This window comes from Diadema setosum, chromosome 11 (genome assembly GCF_964275005.1).
Source record: "Diadema setosum chromosome 11, eeDiaSeto1, whole genome shotgun sequence".
NCBI classification, from domain to species: Eukaryota; Metazoa; Echinodermata; class Echinoidea; order Diadematoida; family Diadematidae; genus Diadema; species Diadema setosum.
Window position 1 is genome coordinate 22998610 of NC_092695.1, and position 26483 is coordinate 23025092.

Consider the following 26483-nt stretch of genomic DNA (forward strand, 5'->3'; position numbering starts at 1 on the left):
CTTGCTCTCTCAGTAATGTGAATGCAGGTTTCAGTAGTTTAGTGAACAACCTTGGCGCCGTGCTCAGGCCATTAGGCAGTACTTTGGATTGTCAAAGTTGATTTTTCCAGGAGAACTTTAAGAACTTCCTGTGTGCTGGGTGCACAGGTACTGTATAGTACGCGTCCCAAAGGCCGACTGAAGCTAAGAAGCTATTTTCTGAAATGAGTTCAATAGCAGTATGGATATTTTCCATCTTAAAATGCTGGTACTGGAGATATTTGTTGAGATCAGACAGGTCTAGGATAACGCGTGTACCCCCATCTTTTTTAGGCCGTGTAAAAATATTAGACACGTATTCTCCAGTTTCCCTCTGGCACTGTTCAATTACTCCCTTGTCACGGAGTTTAGAAATTTCAAGATCAATATCAGCCTCTTCGGCTTTATCACATCGAAAAAGGTAAGGGGGTTTAGTTCTAGATGGTGCACCCATCTCTTTACTGAATTCAAGCCTGTAACCACTTACAGCATTTAGCACATGTGGGTCTGAAGTAATTTTGCGCCACTTTGGGAAGAATAGCTTCAGTCGACCTCCTACCACAGGTTCCACATTATCATGATGACATAGCTTTGCATGATCACTAGAAAAGGATGTTATATTTACCTCGTCAGTTGAACTGGAGGTTATCGTGCTCTCTTCATCCCTGAGCCTTGCTTGCTGCCGCAGTGCGGTTGGTGCTGGCTGGGATGTGTGAAGGTGTGGGGAGCTGGCGGCTTCCCCCTCCCCTTGGGGCGCTGGCCTAAAAAAGCATGGCTGGTAGCTCCAGTCCACGGTCCTTTTGCACCTGTAGGCCTAGTCACATCACTTGTGCTTGCACGAGATGTAGTCCAGCCTGCGTCGCTGTACTGTTGGGGTAAATTCGAGCTTCCTGATGTAATCTTGCTCCTGCCCTTGCCATATGCACTCCTGCCATAGTCATATGGGCTGAAACGCTGCTTTTTGTACTGTCTGCTATGCTCACTCCTGAGGACACCCTCAGTTGCTTTTTGTTCATCTCTTATGTCTTTCATTTGCTTTCCCAGGTCGTCACCGAAAAGGAATTTGGAGACCAGTGTAGAGGGCTTGCAGAGATGTTGGAATTGATAACCAATGTCTGGTTTAATGAATTCCTTACGTAAGGAATTTAGGTCAAAGTTCGCACTGCACAGAAGTGCTAGTGCATCTTGTTGCTGTTCAGTAATATCCTGTGCCGACACAGTATGTATGTAGGCATTGATGCCTCTCGTGAGATTCTTTTGGAGTCTCTGGAATTTGAGGTCTCGTGTCTTTGAAAAGGCAGGTAGCCCATTCCAGATTCTTTGGTTGACTTTCGGCACATCCACCAGCTCACAGTTGCTGGGAATGGGGTATTTAGTGATCGTTTCATCTACCACTTTGGGCTCAAGCTGGTGGGTCAGCAGGTAGACTGTAGACTTAGCAATTTCTGGGTCAATGGGGGGACCAACTTCCTCAGCCACAGCAAATTTGGCTGCAATGTTTGGAACTTTTTCCACTACAGGAGGGGGAACTTCGCCTTCTTCAATATCAAATTTGTCATCCTGACAACTATCCCCTTGACCTGGTTGGATAATCACAGAGTTTTCATCCATATCTCGGCCCAGAAATGGTGCCGCATATTCATCATCATAATGGCAGTCAGTATCTGCCGAGTCTGAAGGGGAGTATTCAGAACGAGTCCTGATACTCTTTCCATTGCCACCGTCTTCACGGGCTGGTGTCTGCTTTGCCGACTGTGCCTCCACAAATTGAACAACCACAGCTAATTGGCCTTCAAGCTTGCAGAGTCTATCCTCCAAAGTTGAAACTTTAGAAGCCAGTTTGGCAGGTGGTTTCACTGTTTTGTTTGCACCGGTACTACCACTAGGGTTAGCACTGCTTGTAGTTGCAGTAGTACTATTACTAGTACCTACCTTGCCGGTTCTAGTAGGCGTTTTACCTTTGGCTGTCGCAGTTTTCTGCTTGCACTCTTGTGCGTGTTGGTCTCCGCAACCCCCGCCGGTGGCTGCCGGGGACGCGACTGCTGTCAGTAGCGGTGGTGCGGCTGTGCCGCCCACGTTTGGAACGTTGGTCGAAGACATAAATTCCATTCCTGTTCAGCTGAAGAATGATCATTAAAACCATAAAAAACCTGGCAAAACCTCCCACTGAAGTAAGTTTAGCTATTATGTCGATCCAACTTGCACGAAACTTGAATTTTCAAGTGCAATTCCGGCGAATTTTCCGATGCACAGAAATTCGCATGTAAGCAAGATGGCGGCGACTAACAAATTGAGCGGCGCGCACACTAGCGGGATCTCATATATGACGTAATCTCTCACGAAATTACGATATAAAATCATCACATCATCATCTCATCTAATTTGCATGCTGACAAAATCTGTCACCAATATGACTGCTTCATGAAAACATGTTCACTACACATAAACTCAGCAAAAACGTTGAGAAGTGAGTTAAGATTACAAAATTTAACAGAAACCACATTTTACGTCCAATCTTAATGAAACCCCACTATTTTGCTAGAGTTTACTCCTTTTTTCTTTTTATCCCTTTGTGTGTTTTTGAGTGTCTATTAGCATACTGGTAGAATACTCCATAGCCTTTGATATACATGCTGTCCAAAGGTCCCTGACACAGAAATGGTTAAAATACACTATAAACTTGAGCATGGAGGGGAGCTTCCCTTCAAAGCCTCACTCATGCTATTCCAATTCAATTAAAGCCATCATCAGCCCACATTCAATGGAAACCCGAGTGGGCTTGCTTGTATGGCATAAAACTTGTACAATGTGTGTCACAATCGAATACTGGAATACGTTGTGTGATTTCTGAACTTTGGCTGGCTTGCCTCCTGACATTTAATACATGCTTTGCAAATGGTCTCACCTTACAGTTTGGGCTTCCTTTGCTCCTGCTGTGTGAAATCTGATGTAGACATTGTCATCTGACCCCGAACATTTCATAATGGGACATCGATATTTGGCACAGCAACTGAGGAAATTGAATATCACAAAAAAGGGCAAACAGCTTTGCATTTATACCTATAACAAGAAGCACGCAAGCACTGTTTCATAGAGCAAATAAATGACTACCAGGTAATCACTATTGTGTGTTGGTTCATATCAAAGATTGCAAATTGTTAAACTATTGTTTGGTCATAAAGAAAAAACGGTCCACTGTATACCACATTGAAATAACTTGCGCTGTTGTATCTTTACAGAGAAACAAAATAGCTTTAACCTAACGTGATCCTGTAATTTGCATTATAAACGTACCTCAGGATCATGATTTCTTCATCAATGGTTTGTTGATGTGTCAACAAATAAACTGTAAATTTTGGCTGCTATGGAAATCCTCTAGACTGGCACAAAACAGCACAGCCTGTCAATTCAGTACGCAATACCTAACATGCTCCAGAGCATGACCGGCCAAACTTGATTTGAGAAACCTGATTGCAGAAATTATGCAATTCATGTACACATTTACAATCACTAAACTGGAATGAAACATGATTAGAAATGCATTATGACGATAAAACCTTTGATCTTTCTCAGTGTGACAGGGACAACTGTCTCTTCACGGCCCTACTTTCAGCACACAGCGAAAGTATGAAGTTGCCCTACAAAGATGTTTAAACTCACGTATACTTTGATGGTGCGGTCATGCCACACACGATGCCTACAAACTGGTAAAAGCGGGGTGCAAGCTTGGATCCAAAGAAATCTCTTTTGTGCAGTACGTAGCTGAAAGCAATGACAAACATATTTAGAATTATTAGTAATAACATCCTGATAAACACTCACAGGGCCCCCAAATCTGCAATCTCCTGCATATATGCACACTCCTGAATTTTTTTTTTGTTCAAATGCTGCTAAAGGTCGACCCCAAATAATCATTGATTGCTCTTCACACTATTGAACTCCAAATGTAGCTTTGTTACAATCAATTAAATGAATTATTAGCAGATGTCAATAATGTATTTTTCTTGGCAATGTTAACGAAAGAAAATGTTGATCATTCAAGATCATTTTTCACTTCATAAAAACAGCTAAAACCCCTACTGTAATGATCAAGTGAGCCTGTTAGTGATTAAGATAGTAGACCATATACACAATGCTTTCATTGTACCATTGATGCATTTAACGCATTGAGGACAGGCTGATTTTGCTACAACACAAATTTCCCATAGACACTTGCTCAAGTATACTCGCGACTCGTCCTCAACAGGTTAAGAGTACTTTAATAGGAACATGCTTATACCAAATTACCATATACCACAGATGATAATGATCAGTCATATAACTGTTGAATTTCATCATCTTGTTAAATGGTTAAAGAAGATTATTTGAACACATTTTCATATTCTTGTCCACATGACTCCCTTTGATGTTAAAGTGCTCATTTCAATTTATCAAAGTAACTAATAATCACACTATAATCAAGCCTCCTAACATATTGTAGTCATAGCCACCACCATCACTGGATGACATGTACCAGGTATTTGGATTTTGTAAAGTACTTTCACAGAGGTCAGAGTGTTTATGGTAAAAGATGAAATCATCTCACCCAGGCAGTTGAGGGAGGCTGCTGAGCCGGAGACAAACGTGGATTTGAGTTCGTTTGATGCCGTCCGGAAGAACTCCAAGTGCTTTTGCTGCTGTGTGACACACCTACTCATCGCAGGTATGAATTGAAGTTGAAACAAATGCACTGTTCATCTTCAAGATGTTTATATCTTACTACCTTAAGAACAACTCACTGTGCACTGTATCATGACAACAGTTTAATAACACAAATGACCCAACAGCTTGTTTTATTACATCTTCTCATGACCACAAATAAGATACTGAAAGGAATACATCACAGTAAAAAGAAAAATCTCTTTCCTACTTTGTATGTTGATAATAAGTTAAAATATTTCAGTCCAATTTCCATGGATTGAATTGGATTATAAACATATTTCATACTTTTTGAGCAAAAAAAAAAATTGCTGAACAATTATTTTCACTTTGTACAACAAAGTTAATCAAACAACATCTACATCTTTGTATATTGCAGAGAAAGCCACATAAACCATTTAACCACCAAAGCTACATACAGTGAACAAGAAAGTGCCCAGCAAAACAGACCCAAGCATAGCATGTGAAAACCACCTTGAATACAAAAACATTATTTCATTTTGTTCCCTTTCTCCATTGTGTAAAAACTACAACTTTCTACATATAACCCAGAGTGATAAATCACTGCAGTGTAGGACAAACAATTTTCATTACCAGTATGTCAAATCATCAATGAACATAAATAATCAAATAAAATATAAGAAAAAAAAAACAATCAACAACATTATGTTCTGAAATTGCTGTGAAAGTAAGTAGAAGAATGCATACCTCTTGAAATAGTACATGTGCATCCGATGGCTTGTTTGAAACCATATTTGCGAGGTCCGCTGCGGTAATATGACAACATGAAGATGAAAGGTAGAGAACAGCAATTGCTGAGCATTAAATTTGCAATAAATTTTGGTTTGATCATTTGATCAATTAATGACAAAAGCAAGCATATCATCATCTTGTGTATTCAATAATAATAAAAAAAAAAAAACCCTATTATTTTTCACAATTTTAGTTTGGAGGATCATGCAGGATCACTTCTATTTCAATCTTGTTATGTTTTGATTTCATTTTGAGCTGCAGGATTAATGTACGGTAAGTATATTCCAATTTGGCATTTCTTCAGTCACATTCTGAAACTTCTGGAATATTGTTACAGTTCAATCATTACATGGCAAATGAGAAATACAATTATGAAACATGACATATTGTATATCACATTGCTCTCTTTAATTTGTTGAAATTGATTCAATAATAGAGGTCTGACCTTGAAATGAGTCTGTGCTTTATTGATCACATCTGCTTGGCTATAATTCTGACAACTTGTTTTGGATACAAAAGTTGTATGCCTGGACTGGCACTTTCTGGAACTAAATGGAACATGGAAAAAACAACACAGATCACAATGATTCTATATTTCTTACCATCAACTTGGCATAATTCTGACAGATTGACTTGGATACAGAAACTGTATGTCTGGACTTGTTTCTGTGGAAGTAAATAGACAGTTTAAAGAGTGGCATTTCAATGTACATGTATGACAATGTTATTCAAACAGATACAGATAAAGTTTACTCAAGCATTAGCAGGCATCTACCCCTCTGTCACAGATAATTGCGAAGTGATGAAATTTCATGACAATTTGTGTAGTTAACACACTTAGTCTCTTGCATGTATCGATTCTACAAACTGTTAAGCATTGTGCTGCAGATTCCCCTCAAGAATTAAATAACACACAACTTTGTCTCACACTAGGCTACTGTATCTTTAACCTAGAGGGCATTAAATTATTGGAATCATGAACACTGTCGCTGTTTGCTCTTTTACACTGTTACTGAATTGTGTGTCTGTCTGTCTGTCCAAGTGTGTCATGCACAGTTTCAACTGAATATACCCATATCTACATTATAGCTAATATCTGGTCTGGGAAGCTATGGATATCGTAGGGAATGTAGAGATTCTAGTGGGTACACCTTGTATGTTTACAGGTCTGCTCTTGAGCCCATATTTTGATCTGAATGTTGTCAGGGAGGGGGAAGTAGTAGTAATGCTTCAACTCAGTCTTGAGTCTCTATCTGCTGTTTCAAAATTCTCAAAATCCTTGATAGTGTTCTGATAAATGTGACATTGTTTTATTTGAAAATGAAGCTAACTTATCATCAGCACAGTAATATCTGATAAGGATACATATTATATGACTATTACCAAAAAAAAAAAACACAACTGTTGACTGAAAGCACATTATAGCTTGAAGAAAAAAAAGGTAGAAATTCATGCTGATTCTATGGTCAACTAGAGATTATCAAACTAGAGAGGGGCCTCTTTGGCAATAAAGCTGAGTTGGTAGCTATGTGTATGATGTAAACATGCCAGTATCCCACTGATTTGCCTTGTAGCTCTTCCAATACACAAGCCAAATTTTCCCTAGAATTACAGTCCCTCTTCACATACTGCTTTACAGTTTCAGCATGGCTACTCAAATGTGAAAGAGCGTATAAAGTGTTGCACAAGAACAGCTATTTTTTGCAGTGCACGAATGGTTACTTGAAAGAACAGGCAATTGAGTATGACCTTTACAACCTCAACTGCTTTGTTATATGTTGAGAATACAGACAAAGCAGTAGCATACAGTTTTTTACTTTCAAAGATCTGCTAGCATAAAATGCTACCTCCTCTGTTTGACATGCAGCCTACTCTTTGAATTGATCTAGTGTGTAGAACTGAAATTCTGAGGGAAATCCCTACAAGAGTATCAGGTTATTTTTTTTTTTTTTTTTTGAGTTGAGTTGAGTTTATTAACAACATACATATGAATATGATAACATGATAACATGAAATTCCACAGTGTAGGATACAATAACATGAAATTTTTATGAGAATACAATGATTTTGTACAAGGTTCTTACAGCTTTGCAAGCATATATTTTACATACTTATATCTACCTTACATAAGAATACATGTGTTATAATACATTTAATTTCGTTGTGATACATTTATCACTGAAAAGGCAAAGAGAATGAATAAGTATGTAATGTAGACATTATATGCATAGACAGAGGTTCTGAAAAAAATAATCGAAAGTAAAAAAAAAAAATAGAAAAACAGAAGATAATGTTGTTAAAGGGGGAACCAAAAGTTAGCACAAGTGCTAGTCGAGAATGGTTCTCCCATCATAGCTACATGTATATTTAAGCTGCTTATTGCAAGGTCTACTCTTTTAAAGTAACTGTACTATAGAAGTACATTAAACTGAACACTGAAATTTCTTTTCATCACTAAACTTCTTTTAACAGGTGATTTTTTAGGTTTCTTCTAAATGAAGATCTTGTTCTTTCCTCTTGAACATTTTTGGGCAAACTATTCCAAAACTTTGATCCGACAAAAGATATAGAAAATGTACCATGTGTCGTTTTACATTTCGGGAGTCTAAGCATGGAATGATCTTTGTCTCTAGTCCTGTATGCATGATTCATTGGCTCATAATATTGCGTTACAGAATGTGGCAAATGTCCCTTGTGTAGATCATATACAAAGGTTGACACTGCAAGCTTATGCAGGTCAAAAACATCTAACACTCCTAGACTGGTGAATAATGGCCTAGAACCTGTTCTTAAGGGGGAAAATGTAATTGCTCTCATGGCCATTTTTTGCGCTAAAAATATGCAATTTAAGTGGCTTCTGTAGGTACTTCCCCATACTTCAATTTCATAAAGTACATGTGATTGTATAAAGAATTTATATAAAAGCATGAGAACATGCCTTGGAACAAAGTATCTTAACTTGAAGATTAAGCCAATTTTGCGCCTAATGCATTTGTTGATACATTTAATCTGATCCTTCCACATCAAGGTCTCATCAATTTGGATACCTACAAAAGATGCTACATTTACTCTTTCTATAACCATTTCAGAGACTGTTAACACACCTTTAACTGCAATTGGTTGTCTTGGTCCTTTAATAATCATATAATTTGTTTTCTTCAAGTTTATAGTTAATCTATTCACAATACACCATTTCTGTACCTCATTCAATTTTCCATTTACATCATTCATATCAATTTCTTTTGTACCTTTAGGAAATGTATGAAAAATATTTGAATCGTCAGCGAATAGTCTGAACTGAAAATAGTTACATGAGCTAGGTAAGTCATTGATGTATAATAGAAACAGTGTGGGTCCTAGCACTGATCCTTGTGGTACTCCACATGTTATCGTTCTACTACTGGATACTTCATTCTTAATCCCGGTTCTGATAAAATAATAGAATGATCAATAAGGTGGCAGTGTATACGATGCTTTGGTGTAGGATGCAAGGTTCACTAGAAATAGATGGAACTTGTCCTTGGGAATACAAGCTCCTGTGCTTTGAGCTCCAAGTTAAGGTGCATACAGCGCTTTAAAAATCAACATAGTCATTATTATTATTATAACATACAAAGTACTTACTTCATGGCTAATCTGAATGTCTGTGTACGTATCCTTGAGTGATTGTAGTTGATGTGTTTGGTCCAGGTACCTAATCACACTCTCCTTCAGCGTCAGATCTCCTTGCTGTAGTTTTGCTGCAGCCAACATCAAGGCTGATCGCCTCTAAAACTTGCACGCTGGAACAACCTGTAGATGAATGAGAAACAAAGATCGATGGAGAGTGAAACATACTTCTGCTCCTTCGAATATCATGCAAAATATATTGATTTACTAAGCATCACATTGTGGTCAAATAGAACCTATGGGGTAATTGTAAAACAGCAAGAACAAATTACATCACTGCAAATATAGGTGGCTTTTTATTCATTAGCCTACAGAAATTTATCTTCTGGGGACACAAAGCAATATGTAGTCCATGGATATGACCACATTTGTAGGCCCAAGGTTTGCATACTGTTTACACAGCATTTTCATGCATTAGGTTTATCATACCTTAAGCATATTAAGTGATATCTCAAAGCTTGTATGGGTTTCAGGGGGAAAACAATAGGGCACTAATGACATAAGCAGCTGGTAAATATCATCAGATGTACCAACTCACATCACTCTATCAAGATGTATGCTGAGAAAGCTAGAAGCACACATTCATTCTGTTTTTCTCCACTAACTCCCACTGGCTAAAAATACACAGTCTTTATCTTTTCTAATCCATGCTGGTCAGCAGAAAGATGCAACTTATCTAATTATTGTATAATTCTGCCAATAATCACTTCCATGATTGATTCATATTGTCTGTACAGTACCTACATATAATATCCCATGGTTATGAAGTATATTATAATAGAACATACTTAACATCATGATTGTGCTATCAACAGAGTATGAAATATGCATTATCTTTAAGTTTACAGTCACACTTGCCTTAGCAGCCATTTCTCTATAGTGGCCACCTGCCCTATACAACCACTACAAACAATTCCCCCAAGCTCCCAAGAGGAAAGCCATGTAGGTCTTGTCACTAAGATGTCAGTAGCCGCCACCTGTCTATAACGGTCATTTCTTCCGGTCTTCCTCGGGTGGACGCTATAGACAGGCTTGCTTGTATACAAAAGATGTATTCAGTATCAATCTCACAAACAAGGGATTTCTCTGGCATTGAAGCAATATCTGGGATTTGTCTCAAGAGACAAAACAGCAGCACAAATACATGAATACAAACATGCATGCTAATAGGTTCTACATGTCAGTCATGCTATCCCTGACCAAAGAGCCTGATATGGTTTACAGAGTTAATACTTTGTACTGTAGAACATTTTACCCATAGGTAGGTTAGACCCTAATTAAGCAAAACTGTGGCTTCGTTGCACAATACATCCTGTAGAATATGACACTGATCTCTCTCACACACACATATTTCTGTCATTTTCACATTTACCAAATAATCCACCCATAGCCATTGCTGGCATAACAGTAATTGCAAAAGATAAAGGCATATCAAAAAAAAAAAAAAAAATCTTACCGACACTGGTCAGGGTGCCCCAATACTGGAATGGCTATTTAAGACAAGAAAGCACTATGCAGAGAAGTGATGTCGCCGGCTCTATTCATGAGCACGCAATTCTCAAAGTGAATTTGTGTGCCGGTGGGACACTATAGAACACTGGCTGACTCATACTGGCATGCAGGGGTGCATGTGCAGCTAAAAAGGATGCGATTACTCATCGACTGTCTTGCGCGTGTCAAACATGCCGAAACCGCCTTCCATTCATCAAAAAAACAACAACTACTTTTGAGGGAAGTCACGCGCGGACTTTCGCTGTCAGCGTCTGGCATCAGAATGACTCAAATACATCTGTATGTCTAGGTCATGGCAACGGCTGAACGTGTCATATGTGTAATTTTGTGTTACCTTTTTGGAAATTTTGTACACAACTCAATCTTCTCTACCTTGTGCAGCGTATAACAGGAAGTAGTGCTAATTTACATCACACTGTGCGAGACAGTCCGGTGTTGCTAAATTTGGCACCGCAGTGACTAATTTTAGAAGAGGTCACTAAAGCTTCTACTATTGTAGCTCTTGAGGCATGCATTCTGGAAGAAATAAGGGAGAGAAAATCCATACATCGTATAACGGCGCCAGACTTGTAACTGACAAGCAAACAATTGGCATCATTGAATTTCATGATCTTATGCCAAAGGTGATCACATACAAGCAAATGACCGTCTATTTCCTTTTTTTCTCTCTTCTTCTGAAACAGGCCATGCTTTCTTTTTTTTATTCTTTATCTTTTTTTTCACCATTCACCATCCTACCCACTGCCTTCAAAATTATGAAATGACTGCGGCTGAGTCATAAAGACTTTTTGGTTTCCAAACTTATTACCATATACGCCATATATTTCACAGGGTTTTTATTCTTGCAAATTTTGCGAGTCGAGTGGTATTTGCAAATTAAATAACAATGCAAAAATATTTGCTCTGATCCCAACATGAATTCAATGTACATATTGCACACATTTCTCCAATCATCACTGTACTCTGCGATCGCAAATCTAACCACCAGTGAAATTGTTGGGAAGTCCCGATTTCCACAAAATTAGACTCACTAAAACTATATATGGTGTATACAGTACATAAAATTAACCCACACCCATAAACAAACCTGAATGTATACTGTATGTTCACCACACTAGCCCAGCCATAAATAAACTACCCGTATGTAATCATTTAACCCCTTGTCTACGGGAACCGGGTGCCCCCTGTTTTGAACCAATGGGAAATTGAGTAATCTCGGAAGCAACAGGTTAAGTCATACAGGTCACAAACTGTACTGTCATTGGTCGCATATCTTTCAAGGAATGTTGACCTAGTGATGGCATTTCATAATTCCCTCAACCCAGAAGCAATCTCAAATTCAGTGCAATTACCTTGTTATAACTCTCAAATGAGGATCTAGCCCTTGTAGTATGCTATGTCCCACTCACAAGTCTTGTGTCAAATCAGTGGTTCTAATTCATGGAATATGGTGACGATCCTATTTCATACAAATACAACAAATAGTGATGATGGGCACGCAATGAGTTGACAAGCACATGACTCAAATGCCACTCAAATTGATCAATTCTTGTTATACTCTTTGCCTGCTCGAGTATTGTATTTCAAGGAGTCTCTGTGGTAAGGATGCTTTTTGTGTGTTGTTATCACTGAGATACAAGATAAAATTGACATCTAACTACCTCATAATAATATCTTTTTATTAGAACTGATAGACAAATTGCACTTTGGCATAAATAAGCACATATTATTCAGTGTTTAGAGTACAGTAAAACTGGAAATTTTCGTGGTGTTGAAATTTCGCGCAGCCATAAACTAGCGCAAAAATAAAAGCACACAAATATTTTTGCTTGCGATATATTACAATAGTTTGTTTCTTGATTCTGCAGAATTAAAAACAAGTGAAATTCATCTTCCCCAGTTGTGCACGAAAAATCACTCACGCAAAAATATCCACTTTTACAGTAATAGCCATGATTTACAGTTGCAATAGATAGGCCTACAGCTCAATGCAAGAATCATTTTATTGAATATATGTCTTATAGTCTAAAATTGTTTTAGAACACTATTTTGGCTTGATTTGAAGATCATCATCCTTTGTGTGTACATATCAGGAACATTGGAACTTTTTTCTAAGGTGGGGGGGTTAAAGGAAACCAAAACCAAAAGAGAAATGTGAATTGAGTGAAAGCAGCAACATTAGTAGAACACATCAGTGAAATTGCAACTGATTGACAAATTGCCCTACATCGACGTAAATAAGTACTGAATTGATCAGTATTTTAGTAGTAGCCATGATAAAAAAATCATGGGCGTACATACTCGAGCAGGATTCGAACCTACGACCTCCTGATCACCGGACAGGCGTCATCTCCACTAGACCACCGAGCTTTCGCCCGACAGCAAGTGTTGGTTCTAATCCTTATAGCATGTAGCGGGTACTGCCCTACATCGACATAAATAAGTACTGAATTGATCAGTATTTATGAATTTGAATAACAGAATTTCATGAATTTGAATAACAAAGCAGTACCCGCTACATGCTATAAGGATTAGAACCAACACTTGCTGTCGGGCGAAAGCTCGGTGGTCTAGTGGAGATGACGCCTGGCCGGTGATCAGGAGGTCGTAGGTTCGAATCCTGCTCGAGTATGTACGCCCATGATTTTTTATCATGGCTACTACTAAAATACTGATCAATTCAGTACTTATTTACGTCGATGTAGGGCAATTTGTCAATCAGTTGCAATGAAAACATCTCGACGGAAGAATTTCATGAATTTGAATAACAAAGCAGTACCCGCTACATGCTATAAGGATTAGAACCAACACTTGCTGTTGGGCGAAAGCTTGGTGGTCTAGTGGAGATGACGCCTGTCCGGTGATCAGGAGGTCGTAGGTTCGAATCCTGCTCGAGTATGTACACCCATGATTTTTTATCATGGCTACTACTAAAATACTGATCAATTCAGTACTTATTTACGTCTATGTAGGGCAATTTGTCAATCAGTTGCAATGAAAACATCTCGACGGAAGAATTTCATGAATTTGAATAACAAAGCAGTACCCGCTACATGCTATAAGGATTAGAACCAACACTTGCTGTCGGGCGAAAGCTCGGTGGTCTAGTGGAGATGACGCCTGTCCGGTGATCAGGAGGTCGTAGGTTCGAATCCTGCTCGAGTATGTACGCCCATGATTTTTTATCATGGCTACTACTAAAATACTGATCAATTCAGTACTTATTTACGTCGATGTAGGGCAATTTGTCAATCAGTTGCAATGAAAACATCTCGACGGAAGAATTTCATGAATTTGAATAACATCAGTGAAAGTTTGAGGAAAATCGGACAATCGATGCAAAAGTTATGAATTTTTAAAGTTTTGGTATTTGAACCACTGGATGAGGAGACTGCTAGAGGTTATGATGTCATGTGTGGACAACAATATAAAGAAAATATAAAGAGGAATTCCTCAAAAAGTCACTTTTCTAGCATAATGAAAGAGCACTTGACTAACTGCCTTCAGAAAGCAGGGGGAATAATTGCTGCCCTATACACTGTCAGTATCAATTTGATGGAATGTGTAATTTTCATGAATTTTTGTGGAAGTCCCTTTATACTTTCTTTATATTGTTGTCCACACATGACATCATAACCTCTGGCAGTCTCCTTATCCAGCAGTTCCAACACCAAAACTTTAAAAATTCATAACTTTTGCATCGATTGCTCGATTTTCCTCAAACTTTCACTGCTGTGTTCTACAGTGGACTCCCGTGAAGTCCTCGGGACCAGTAGTTTTCTTTTCTTATACCGAAATTTCAATATAACCGAACAAATAAACAACAAAAATACATAGAGCGGATAACGTTGCGGTCTGAAATTTTACTCCATTGTAAACGGAAGTTTGTTTTTATCTCTGTTCGTTATAACGGGAGTGCACTGTATTAATGCTGCTGCTCTCACTCAAACCAGATTTCTCTTTGGGTCTTGGTTTCCTTTAATGGCACCCCCTGCTGTGCCGCCCCTACACATTCTGCATTGCTTACTATGCAAGAAAAGTGAAAATATATTGAATTTTCTCTATATTTTCTTTATCATTCTACACATGTGATATTACAAACTGTAGTAGTCTTCTCATCCAGCGATGGTGACACTGAAACTTCAAAACCTTTTGAACAGACTGTCCGATCTTCCTGGAACTTTCCCTGATGTGTTCTACGGATACTGCTGCAGTCACTCAATCCAAATGTATATAATGAAGATGAACTCGTCCTTTAATCCCTACATAATCCCAGCATCTTTAACATGCTTTGGTGTGGCTATTCCAGGACTGATTTTGATCCGCTTGATGATAAGTGAGCAGCAATAGGATCCCAACATAAGCCTCGCCTCATATTCCACGGATATTCCTAAACATGTGTGAGGGTTTAAACTGTATCAATTAACCTTTAAAAGATATACTTATGGCTAATAGATCAAGAATCCCAACTGCAACACAAAGGCAACTACTGCTTGGGCACATTATCTATATTATAAAAGGCTGCTGATTTTAAAGGAACACTATAAAAGAAGTATCTGGGTTTAGTGCATGCACACTGTGTTTCAGTGAGAACATCTTGGCCCGAATTCTTAAAGGTGGAATAACTTAATTACACCGCTTATTCCGCCGATTTATTACGCCTCTTATGCAAATCAGGCCCTCGTGACGTAAAATGACGCGATTTATTCCCCGGAATCTATTCTCAAAGATGGAATAACTTATTCCCCGGAATAACTATTCCGCCTAATAATTATTCCAGCTTTGAGAATTCGGGTCCTTGAGTTTGATTTTGATTCCTCTCTACAGCATTTATGTCCCTAAGGCTGGGTTCACATAGAAGTATACGGTATTCACTATTCGTTATTCGCTATTCGCTATATGTTATTTGGGAATGGCGGGTCACATAAGGTAGCATGCGTGTCCTACTTTAATACTCTTTTGGCGCCGTCAAGTTGACCCAGTACACCATCACCCGCATCATCAACTCCCTATCCCATGCAGGGAGGATTTCTTCCTCCTGCACAACCATCCCAGTAATCTTATTAACAGTTTCTAAACTGAGATTACATTGGAATGTACCATTTTTGTTACAAGAAAGCTATGAATTGAGTATATGAATAAAAAACTGACCCAACTCCACTGGGGGTCAGTTTGGGTAAATCAATTAAAACTGATTATTTTTAATTTGTTTAATAACATCATATTTGATCATGATACACAACACTGCATCAGAATATCAGTCTACATGCTTATTTTTGCTAAAGGGCAAATCCAGACCAAAATTTTTATCATTTCATAAATGAGAGATGGTATACGCTGCACGAAAATCGAACAAGCACGATTCCCACTATACTATACTATACTATATGCAGCTATGCGGCATTTTCGAATAGTGCCCTCTTATGTGCCTCGGTATTACGAAATCCTATCATTCGATTCAAGCTATTCGCGTGCTCTCGAAAACGTGCACCTTATACCTGAATAGTATACTCCTATGTGAACCCAGCCTAATGTTCCCCCTCCCCCTTCCGTTGACCATCATCTTTTTTTTTCTTTTTTTTTTCTTTAGTGTGAGAGAGAGAGAGAGAGAGAGAGGGTGTTCTTTCATGCCTGTGTACACCTTCCACATTGCCCTCCTGCAAAATTCCAAGGGTTCATTTGCATGAGGGTTGTTACCTCCGCCACGGGAGGAGGTTATGTTTTTGTTGCCGTTGGTTTGTCAGTGTGCAAAATTACTCAAAGTAGTAAACAGATTTGGATGAAACTTGCAGGAAAGCTTTAGAATGATACAAGTAACAGATGATTAAATTTTGGTAGTGATCCAAGAATTTGGGGGGAATTTATGAAGGATTTTTGCTATTTTGGCAGGTAGGGTCAATGAACTTGGGAGTTCAGGTTGCGTGTTTTTGAGGTTTTCATGCGCGCACTACAGTGCGTGCTCTAGTTTCTGCTGGGGCGAGGCGCGCTGCACATCTGAGGGTCTATGATGTAACAAAGGCTTCTTTATTGGGAAATAGGCGATTTTTCAGTGGGTGGAAATCACTGGTCTGAAGAGCAAGATCACAGTGGAAAGTAGCTGCTTGGCGGAGGTCTGCGCTCTCAGAGTGCTTTTCTAGTTTTGTTTTGTGTTTTTTTTTCTGGCTGGAACAGAGTACATATTTACTAAATTTATCTGATTACAGCGTCTACTTGATGAAACAAAAAAAGTAGAGTGCTCATTATGGTGTTACCATAGTTAACGTTCATGAACAGATTTCTTTCTTTTTTTTTCACCTGGGATTGAAACATTTGCCAACACCATTCCAATGTGGGAGACAAACTAATTGACTGTTCTGCAATTTGTGACAATCTTCATTTATAATGAGCACTATTAACATTCAGTCACTGCATGATGATGAAGGTGACATTAAACATTTTCTCTAGAACACTATCAGTCATTTTTCATGCATTTCTGGATATCTTCAAGAATTGATTCAATCAATGCAGCATTACCAATTTTCTTTGAGGCCATCAAACTAGTACCAAAATCTGGATCTGGATGAAGTAATGTTAATAGGCTCTTGCCAGAAATTCACTCAGCAATCTAGGCATCTAGCCAGTGGCATCACTATCTAGTCATGATGGAAAGTGTGCTGATGAGTATTTTGATCCCAGTTCATGCTCTTCATCTCTTTGCAATTATGGGAAAGTTGTTCTTATTCCCACGCAGTTTTATGAAAAGAATGAACTCTACGGGAGTATGTAGAAGTACCAATGTGGGTCACAGCAATGGATGAGTCTTTCATGCATGTTAGGTTAATGCTCATGTCTTATCATGATTGAATTATTATTATCATCATTTTTTAAATTCTAGCACAATGCTGTCGATCTTTCAAGCAGCCAATTACCAAGGGTTGTACAGTGAGATCTGTGACTGCATTCGAGACAGAACTTTGTCGATTTGCAGAAATTGCACTCGAGGTGACTATACATGTAGAAGCTCTACATCCATGTTGCACAACCCAGAACTCGTCTAAGATCAATCAATGCAAAGCACAATGAGGTATGGAGAAATGCCAAAAAAATGTAATTGGAAAACTCCACAAATCAATCAGATTACACTTGGTTTTGATTGAAGGTATTTGGCACACAGCATGAATATCAATGCATGAATAAGTGACCTACAAACTCATGACACTGATTGTATATAACAGGCTCTATGATTTCTTGGAGAAACATAACTCTCTAAATCCTGAACAGTATGGATTTCGGAGGTCTCATTCAACTGACCATGCCCTTTTGAAATTTTATGATTGTGTCTCTAGTGCTCTAGCTGCACGTGAGCATGTTATTGGTGTGTTTATGGATCTTAGTAAGGCATTTGACACACTTGACCATTGACCACTTGACCTCCTGTCTAAGCTCTGTCACTATGGTGTAAGGAGTGTGGCTTATCAGTGGTTTTCTAGCTACTTGTCAATGAGAAGACAGTTTATTCACTGCAACTCTGTTAATTCTGACATTCTGTATCTGAAATGTGGTGTTCCACAGGGATCCATTTTAGGCCCACTTTTATTTCTCACCTACATAAATGACATTTGTGATGTTTCAACAATCTTGACCTACACCTTATTTGCTGATGATACCAGTGTTTTCTTATCTCATCGTGATGTTCGAACCCTTGAACTCACTATTAACTCAGAATTACCAAAGCTAACATCATGGTTCAGAAGTAACATACTATCTCTGAATGTGCAGAAGACTAATTTCATTCACTTTATAGGGAGGAAATGCTCAGGTGCTCAACAAATGAATGTCAATCTAGATGGTACCCGCATAGAAAGGAAAACATGTACAAAGTTCCTTGGCGTATATATCAATGATAAACTTAATTGGAGTGACCATGTGAATCATATCGCTACACCTATATCTCGCAATATTGGTATATTATATAAAGTAAAAAGTTTTGTTTCTGACAAAGTGCTTTTGATGTATATAACACTCTTAGCTTACCTTATATTTTGTACTGTAATATTCTGTGGGCAACATCAAAGAATTTGACCGATAATATCCTTTTGTTGCAAAAGAAAGCTGTTCGCATATGTACAGGGTCTGGTTTCCTAGAACATGCAGACCCATTGTTCTTGAAATTAAAATGTTTAAAAGTAGATGATATACATTTCCTACAGACTGCCCTCTTCATGTTTCATTCTAAGCAAGACCTATTACCTGTCTCTTTTTCGACAATGTTTCAACTTAACAGTGCAGTTCACTCATATCCCACGAGACAAGCATCAGATATACATTTAGTGAACCCTGGTACTGCACTAGCCTATAAATCAGTCAGACATAGCGGTCCTGATGTCTGGAATGCGCTACCTCAGCATGTTCGTAATTTACAAAAAATAGTTACTTTCAAAAGGTCGATCAAACATATTCTATCATCAGCTTCACGCTGAACTCCTGGATACTATTAACTATTAAACTTGCTGTGATCATATATTTCCCCTGAAATCGACATTTGAATGGGATTTATGAGAAATTTAATCAATTTAATCAGTATAATTTGCTTATAATGACTTGACACTTTAAACTTTTTCTTGCTCTCTCTTGTCAATGTCCGACAGGACAAATAGGCACCACAAATGCATTTCTTCTTTCCCCCTCATGTTCCCATGCTCTCTTTGTAAATACCCCCCCCCCCCCAACTCCTATCAAGTATCATTTAAACTATTTGCAAGCATATAGATTGTGTGCACTGGGGTTGCAACGATTTTCAAGCTTTAAGCTTATGTTGCAATTCCTTTGCGTGTTCGTTACCTTGAATAATGTAGCTCTCTTAGTGGAGTTGTATACTATCCTGTAACTGCTTCATATCAATGTATACTTATTGTATATATTCTGTCTTGGCTATATGAGATGTACTTGCATACATTTGTATGCATTCCTATTTTGTGAACACGCATGAAATCTTGAATAAATAAATAAATAAATAAATAAATAAAACAACAGGCTCTTGACAGAATGAAAAGGGTGCACTGTGGCATTGCTGTGCAGTATAGTAACTGCTATAATTGTTTGTTTGTAGTTGTTTTTTACGGGGAGGGGTGAATAAGATCCTCTCTCATTCTCTAAAGAGAGAGAAAAAATATGAAATATGAAAATTATCGGCCAAGTGTACGCAGTCATTCTATGGATAAAATAAATCATAAAATGGGTTCAAGAATGCAGCCAATTGGAAGCGCTGAAATGAGTCACGTGTGTGTGTATTAATTTCTCACTAACATGCACAGCCTGACGTCACAATGTTTACACTAGCAGTGCGCACTCAATCAGTTGTTACAAGTGCGTCGCGCTACTATACGCGCTGTCAATCCTGTAAACAACTTCTAGTTCAGGTTGCCGGCCGGCCTTTCTTGTGTGCATAACATGTGTAGCGTATGTATACTCTTATACGTACAGTACTTATATGTGCGGGATTTCCGAGTGCGACGTGCGTAAATGTTTGGGACGAACATCTTCGGACATCTTGACTCTTGAGCGAGTGCTACATGTAGCTGACTGGTATTGACCCACAAAGGTACGTGAAAAATGCTGTTAGTTTTCGACCCATTTTATAAAACAAATGATGCACAGCTCACTCTCGGGTATTTACAATGTAGTGCAACATGCACTCGGCTTTGCCTCGTGCATGTTTCACAATTGTAAATACCCTCGAGTGCGCTACATCTCCACTAACGCACTCTATCCTGTGCATCATTTGTATACCAATATATATAATCAAGGAACAAAAGAGGTATGATAACAATAACGATATTTATGCAAAGTAATAATCACAATATCATATGTATCGAAATAACAACATTATTGATAAAAACAAGTTTTATAAACCCTTAAACAGCTATTTCTGAGAAAATGAGAACTGATAAATAGTCAATATTGTGAACGTCAGGTACGTTGTACAATACCGTGTACATCATCAAATGGTACAGGTATAGAGCCTACTGGTATCATGGGCAGTCTCAGTGTTTAGAGGCCATGCATAATACTGGCTCAAAGAATGGTATCTGCACATGTTTGAGCCTCTCCATGGTTACATCATGGTCCCACTTTGGCTCCACAAAGTTTTGTCATAAACATAGTAATGGTTACATATGTACCGTGCATACAGTAGTAAAAACAAGACTGGCTCACTTCCTTTTTCCTGTCAGTTTTCTTTAGTAGCTCATTTCCTGTTGATATGTACATCATCCATCTATCCCTACCAGCAACACTACAGGGGGTTCCTGTTTTGTTTATATTGACAGTCTACATGCATTGCACATTTTCTTGGAATAACATATTTACATTTCGATGAGTTTTTTGCTTTTACATTTTTGTACTGTTTTGGGTAGACCTATCTGTAATTACCTCCGCTAAGGAAGGAGGTTATATTTTCATTGGCATTTGTTTGTCTGTTTGTCTGTGTGCAAAATAACTCATTAAGTTGAGAATGGATTGGAATGAAGCATACAGGAAAATTTGATAGAATGACACGAGGAACAGATGATTAAATTTTGGTAATGATCCAGGAATTTTTAAAGATTTTTGAAGGATTTCTTTTAAATCTTTTGGCATATAGGGTCAATGAACTTGGGAGTTCATGCTACACATATTTGATGTTTGCATTACGTGCTCTAAAGTGAGTGCTCTGCTCGGGTGAGGTGCTGCGCAGCTGGAAGCTGATGACAAGCAATGATGACATATACACTATATATTGCGAAACTGAACGATTTTCAGCATGTGTGTAAGGGTGGAAATGAGCTGCTTGGCAGAGGTCTGCACTCTCAGAGTGCTTTTCTAATTTAGATAGAAATCAAGTAGACTGCACAGGAGTCTCCTATTGCAGCACAAAAGAATAGCAATATAGAGTAGCAGCTATGCTGCAGAGATGTATTAATTATCATTATTATTTTCCGTCTCAATCCCTCACTGTCTGAGCAGCAACAAAAATAAACAAACAAAAAAACACTAAAGAGAAAACTCCTGCTCTAGTCCATCAAGTAGGAAGATTAATGAAAGGGTACCGAACTCAAACATTCTGCTTGACAACACAATCAGTGGCTAATGTGAGCACTACAAGCAAATATGCATGTACCAAGTGGGAGTAGCATATATGTGTAGAGTGCGATTGCTCTCCTAACATCCAGCCATGTTTACAACAAACATTTGAGTTGTTGGGTTTTGGTTTAATGTCAATCAGCTGCACAAAGATGTTATTATTGCCAGAGATAAAACAGTATTCAGAAATCAGTGCAATCATGATGATATTGTGAAGATACTAAAAAGATGTACAAATAACCCTAGATGTACCCTTAAACAACCAGATGTGTCATTTGGAAGTCATAAAGTACAGAACCATACGGTGCTGTAACCAGTAATGCTTCACATTTAAGCCAGTGCAGTTAGGTGCAGTGGCACCTAGTAGATCTACAGAATGCTGTGCTCAGGAAATTGGCAGATTGGGTCGATCACGATCAGGTGTTAATGACACATGATGAGGTTTGAGTATAAAATTGAAAATTGGAGTCAAAAGGGAGCCTGAGCATTCGATCCTAGCAGCGTCTGTGTCAGAGGCAAAATAACAGACAGTCAGGGAAAGCAAGTACATAATAATAAAAAATAATAACGGAGTCTTGTAATGCGCCATGTCTGTCAAACAGTGGCACTCCTGGCGCAGACCTCCTCCCACATTGCTTCATTCAGGAAAAGATCCCAATTGAAAAAAAAAAGCACAGTTATTGAAATAAAAAGGTCTTGAGTTCCCTCTTGAACAGAGGGAAAGAGGTCTTCATTCTCAGTTTCAAAGGCAATGAGTTCCAGAGAGAAGATCCAGACTGGGTGAAAACTCTGTTACCCCATGAATGAGTATGGGGAACTCGAAGGGTGTGAGGAGTGGATGAACGAAGAAATCTAGTTGGTTTGTACTTATGGAATAGTTCCTGAAGGTAACTGGGTGCTGTGCCATGTAAAGAACGGAAAACCAGGATCAAGATCTTGTAGACAATTCGCTTCTCAACTGGAAGGCAGTGTAATTCATGGAGGACGTGAGAGATGTGTGAAGTTTTCTTTGTTAGAGTTACTAGTCTAGCAGCAGAGTTCTGGAGCAGCTGGAGATGATGTATTTGGTAGCCTGGTAGGTTTATCAGGATCCCATTTGCAAAGTCAAGACGAGAGGATATGTAAGAGAGTGAACCAAGCATTCAGTTGTCTTAGGAGAGAGATACTTACGAATGCGCGATAAATTTGAAATAACTGAAATCTCACTCCTCTGCAAACAGTGGAAACGTGGTCATTGAAAGTCATACCTGAATCAATGACAACACCCAGGTTTCGGCATTTTTTCTTAGGGTGGATATCCAAGTCTCCTATTTGAATGGTAAGCAAAGAAGACACCTTCTTCAGGTTAGATTTGGCACCAAGAAGAATGAATTCTGATTTACTGTCATTCTGGGACATCCATTCCTTGACATCTGTCAAGGAATGTAATACATATTAGGACTATACACAACAAGAACACTCATGGGAGGGTTAGGGACACAGAACAGAGAAAACAAAAGGGAAGGGTTAGAAGTCAAGGGAAGGGAGCCCAACAAGTAAGGGAGGGGATTAAAGCAAGACTAAAAGGGTAGACAATCAATATGCAAAGATGTGTCGGTAATGATCCCAAGGATCATCAACAACGAGCATGGTGGTGGTGTGGTGTGGTGTGGGTGTGTGTTGTATCCTGCTTACAAAGACGTCTTAAAATTTCTTTTAGATTTTCAATACAACCTTCAATTTAAAATGTAGTCATATTAACCTACACTGTACATAAACACCTCCACACCACACCTGCCAACAGTAGGACAATACATCAAAGGTGGACTGTGCTGAACAGGAAGAAGAAGAAAGATAAGGGGCCACTAGACCGACAGTCATTTGTTTCTTCAAGGTGAGCTTCTTATCCGACAATGGGACATGTATGGTCAGCCCCCGTTCCCCCAATCTAAATGGGGGCTGACCATACATGTCCTAACATGAAGCCCAACGTGAAAAGACAGATACCATTGGTCTAAGGAAGGGGGCAACCTGCTATTATGGATAAAGAAGAATAGGGAAGCAACATCAAACAAGATGAGAAACAAAAGAGGGATAACAAATAGAAAACTGATACAACACTTCATGTAATATGTATTCACTTAAGCAAGTAATAGACGGATAATTCAGTCTCTACTCACCGAGTTATACTGATGTTACCTAATCTACATTAGTAAAATTTTTAATAGGTCCTATATATCCCTAGCCTACATGGGGTCTAACTAGGTCTTGGTAATCCTATGTGAATCAGTGGCTAGCCTATTGACATCATCATCATGGGCATGGGTATGCATGCACAAAACTATTCCCCCCCCCCCCCCCACACACACACACATCACATGTTGATGTCATATTGTCAGCTATCCTATAGCTAGCTAGCCCGCCGACCAGACGCTGTCGCTATTTATACAGCGACTGTTATGGGCTGTAACAATGTCAGCACACTAGGAACTTTTAAACCATCAATATTCTCAATATACCGTACTGCTACTGGCCTGCTCGAAAAAGCCATCCCCATCGTGCTACAGTGTTCTAAAACCGAATAGGCATGGTTCTAAGTCTTTACACAGCTCAGCGCTGTCCTTAAGTCTTTCTCGGCTCATTGCATCTGGTCAAGCCATCATCAATCACCCAGCCAGACCAGGCCAGGATGGACCGAGCATGGACCGAGAGACCAGCGCTGAGGTGCTGCCCGAGTATCTGAGTTTACCTGCCGCGCCCGGCGCGCCCCGCGGGCCGATGGCCGATGATAGTCTGCTCGCGGAAGTTACACTTTACAGCGTACCCCTTTACAGTGTATCTTGCTTCCGAGGAAATGCGTTAAAGCATCAATGCAGACTGCATACTAACCTTTAGCAGATGGGATGTGCGGCTTCCTCGGTGTTGTTCTTTCCACTGTACTTTTAATACAGAGAAGATTTTTCTTTGTCCAAAATGTCCTTCTGCTGTGCTTGTAAACACTCCGTCATCGCATCAACCATGGCTTGGGCCATAGGCACAGCCTAGCCTTCGGTAAACGTACGTAAACTCGGAGCAGATTGTAACAAACGCTGAGGGCAGCAAAGTAAACACACTCAAAAGCCATGAAAGTGAGTTCCCGTCTGCTACAACTATGTACATGTACTACTACAGCTGTAGCAGTATGCATACGTTTTCGTAAAAAAACAAACAAAAACCAATAATCCCCCCCCCCAAAAAAAAATCATACCAGCCTGTTTAAGCACTCTTTACAAAGCACACCTCATCTGGGTTCCTGACACGCTTTCTTTTTTTCTTTGACAATAGGCCAATTGGTGTTACACAATAGAAATATTATTCGAACTATCATTTTAGGGCCCATTTGTGTGCTATTTATGACCCTTTTTTCCAAGGATTATGAGAATTTTTCTCAATACCTCTGTTTATTCACTTTGATTTCAATCAAAGACTTACCTCAATGTTGCTGGAAAATAAAGACTTGTGTAAGCATTGCATTTGTTGTACTTTTTTTTATTTGAAATGGAAATGAATAAACGAAACAAAACGAAATTATTCTGAGTGTGACTATAAGAATTTGTTACAATTTTGAGTGATGAAACTTTGTAGGCCTACTCTTTCTATGATGACCTCTCACTTTCCATTATTTATTTCTAACATCTGTATCAATGGAAATATATATACATATATGATATATGATATATATATATATATATATATATATATATATATATATATATATATATATATATATATATATATTTATATATGAAGAGTAAAAACAGTCGTATAAACACCGCAGGAGCTCCTGCGGTGTTTATACGAGTGTTTTTACTCTTGATACTACACACCGACGCAGAACTTTCATATATATATATATATATATATATATATATATATATATATATATACATGTATATAATGTGTGTGTGTGTGTGTGTGTGTGTGTGTATGTATGTATAATACAGGGGTAAGATCTACCGCGCATGCTTTGATATAGATTACTATACTGGAACTAGATCTCGTGTCAATAATTTATTTTAGGGAGTCCTAACGATATAAACATCTTCTTTCCCTTCTCCATTTTCTTGTCCACTTCAGTCTCTTCAAGCCATACCCTCTTCAATAATCTTTAGCTTTCTTCCTTTACAAGAGAGCTGCCTCGTGATTGTTAATGTGCGTCTTTCTGTGTGCATGCGTGTGTGTGTGATACTCTGCCTTTTTTTTCTTAGGCAAATTACCCAGTTTTTTGTTTTGTTTTGCAATTTGACTTTATTTTTTAATGAGAGGACTGCATTACTACAAGCTCTGCTTTTTAGCAGTCCCCCCACCCCATCATTTCCAACAACTTTGTTTGGAGTTCACCATAAAAATATAACATTCAATTTGCATCTCTGTTTACCTGTATCTTTGTTACCATAACTTATTATGTTCATTACATTGTTGCACTGACATGATTTGTATACCCAAACATTTCAGTGTATTCTCAATTTGTTGGAGATGAAATAAGACAACATTTGATTTGACGATAGCAATTATGCTTCCATAACACACGTCATTGGTGACGTCATACATATCAATTGCGATATACCTCAGCCATTCAAAATGCAATGAAATTGCTTTTGATTTCTTTTACCTTGTTTTCTATTATAAACTATCACCAGTGCTTTCAAATGTCTTAATGATATTCAGATTATTGAGATTTCTTCATCCTCTTAAAAAATGCAAAATTAATGAAA

General features: G+C 38.5%; 2 protein-coding genes across 2 annotated transcripts in view; both read right to left on the bottom strand.

The window, feature by feature from the left end:
* Nucleotides 1–24734, bottom strand: part of LOC140235362 (minichromosome maintenance domain-containing protein 2-like) — a 44632-nt gene extending 19898 nt beyond the window's left edge. Inside the window, exons 1-7 of the mRNA XM_072315390.1 lie at nt 24619–24734; nt 9094–9261; nt 6072–6135; nt 5425–5483; nt 4604–4707; nt 3679–3780; nt 2924–3028 (exon numbers count right to left, since the gene is read on the bottom strand). Of these exons, the coding sequence (XP_072171491.1) occupies nt 2924–3028; nt 3679–3780; nt 4604–4707; nt 5425–5483; nt 6072–6135; nt 9094–9222 (563 nt within the window). The 5' untranslated portion in view covers nt 9223–9261; nt 24619–24734. The remainder of the gene's footprint in view (nt 1–2923; nt 3029–3678; nt 3781–4603; nt 4708–5424; nt 5484–6071; nt 6136–9093; nt 9262–24618) is intronic.
* On the bottom strand, nt 664–1629 carry LOC140235045 (uncharacterized). Its single transcript, XM_072315082.1, has one exon. It carries the CDS (start codon nt 1627–1629, stop codon nt 664–666), a length of 966 nt encoding a protein of 321 aa, XP_072171183.1.
* Nucleotides 24735–26483: the final 1749 nt, after the last annotated feature.

Excerpts from the sequence above, each read along its gene's own strand:
- LOC140235045 (XM_072315082.1), bottom strand. The coding sequence starts at position 1,629 with ATGGATGAAAACTCTGTGATTATCCAACCAGGTCAAGGGGATAGTTGT.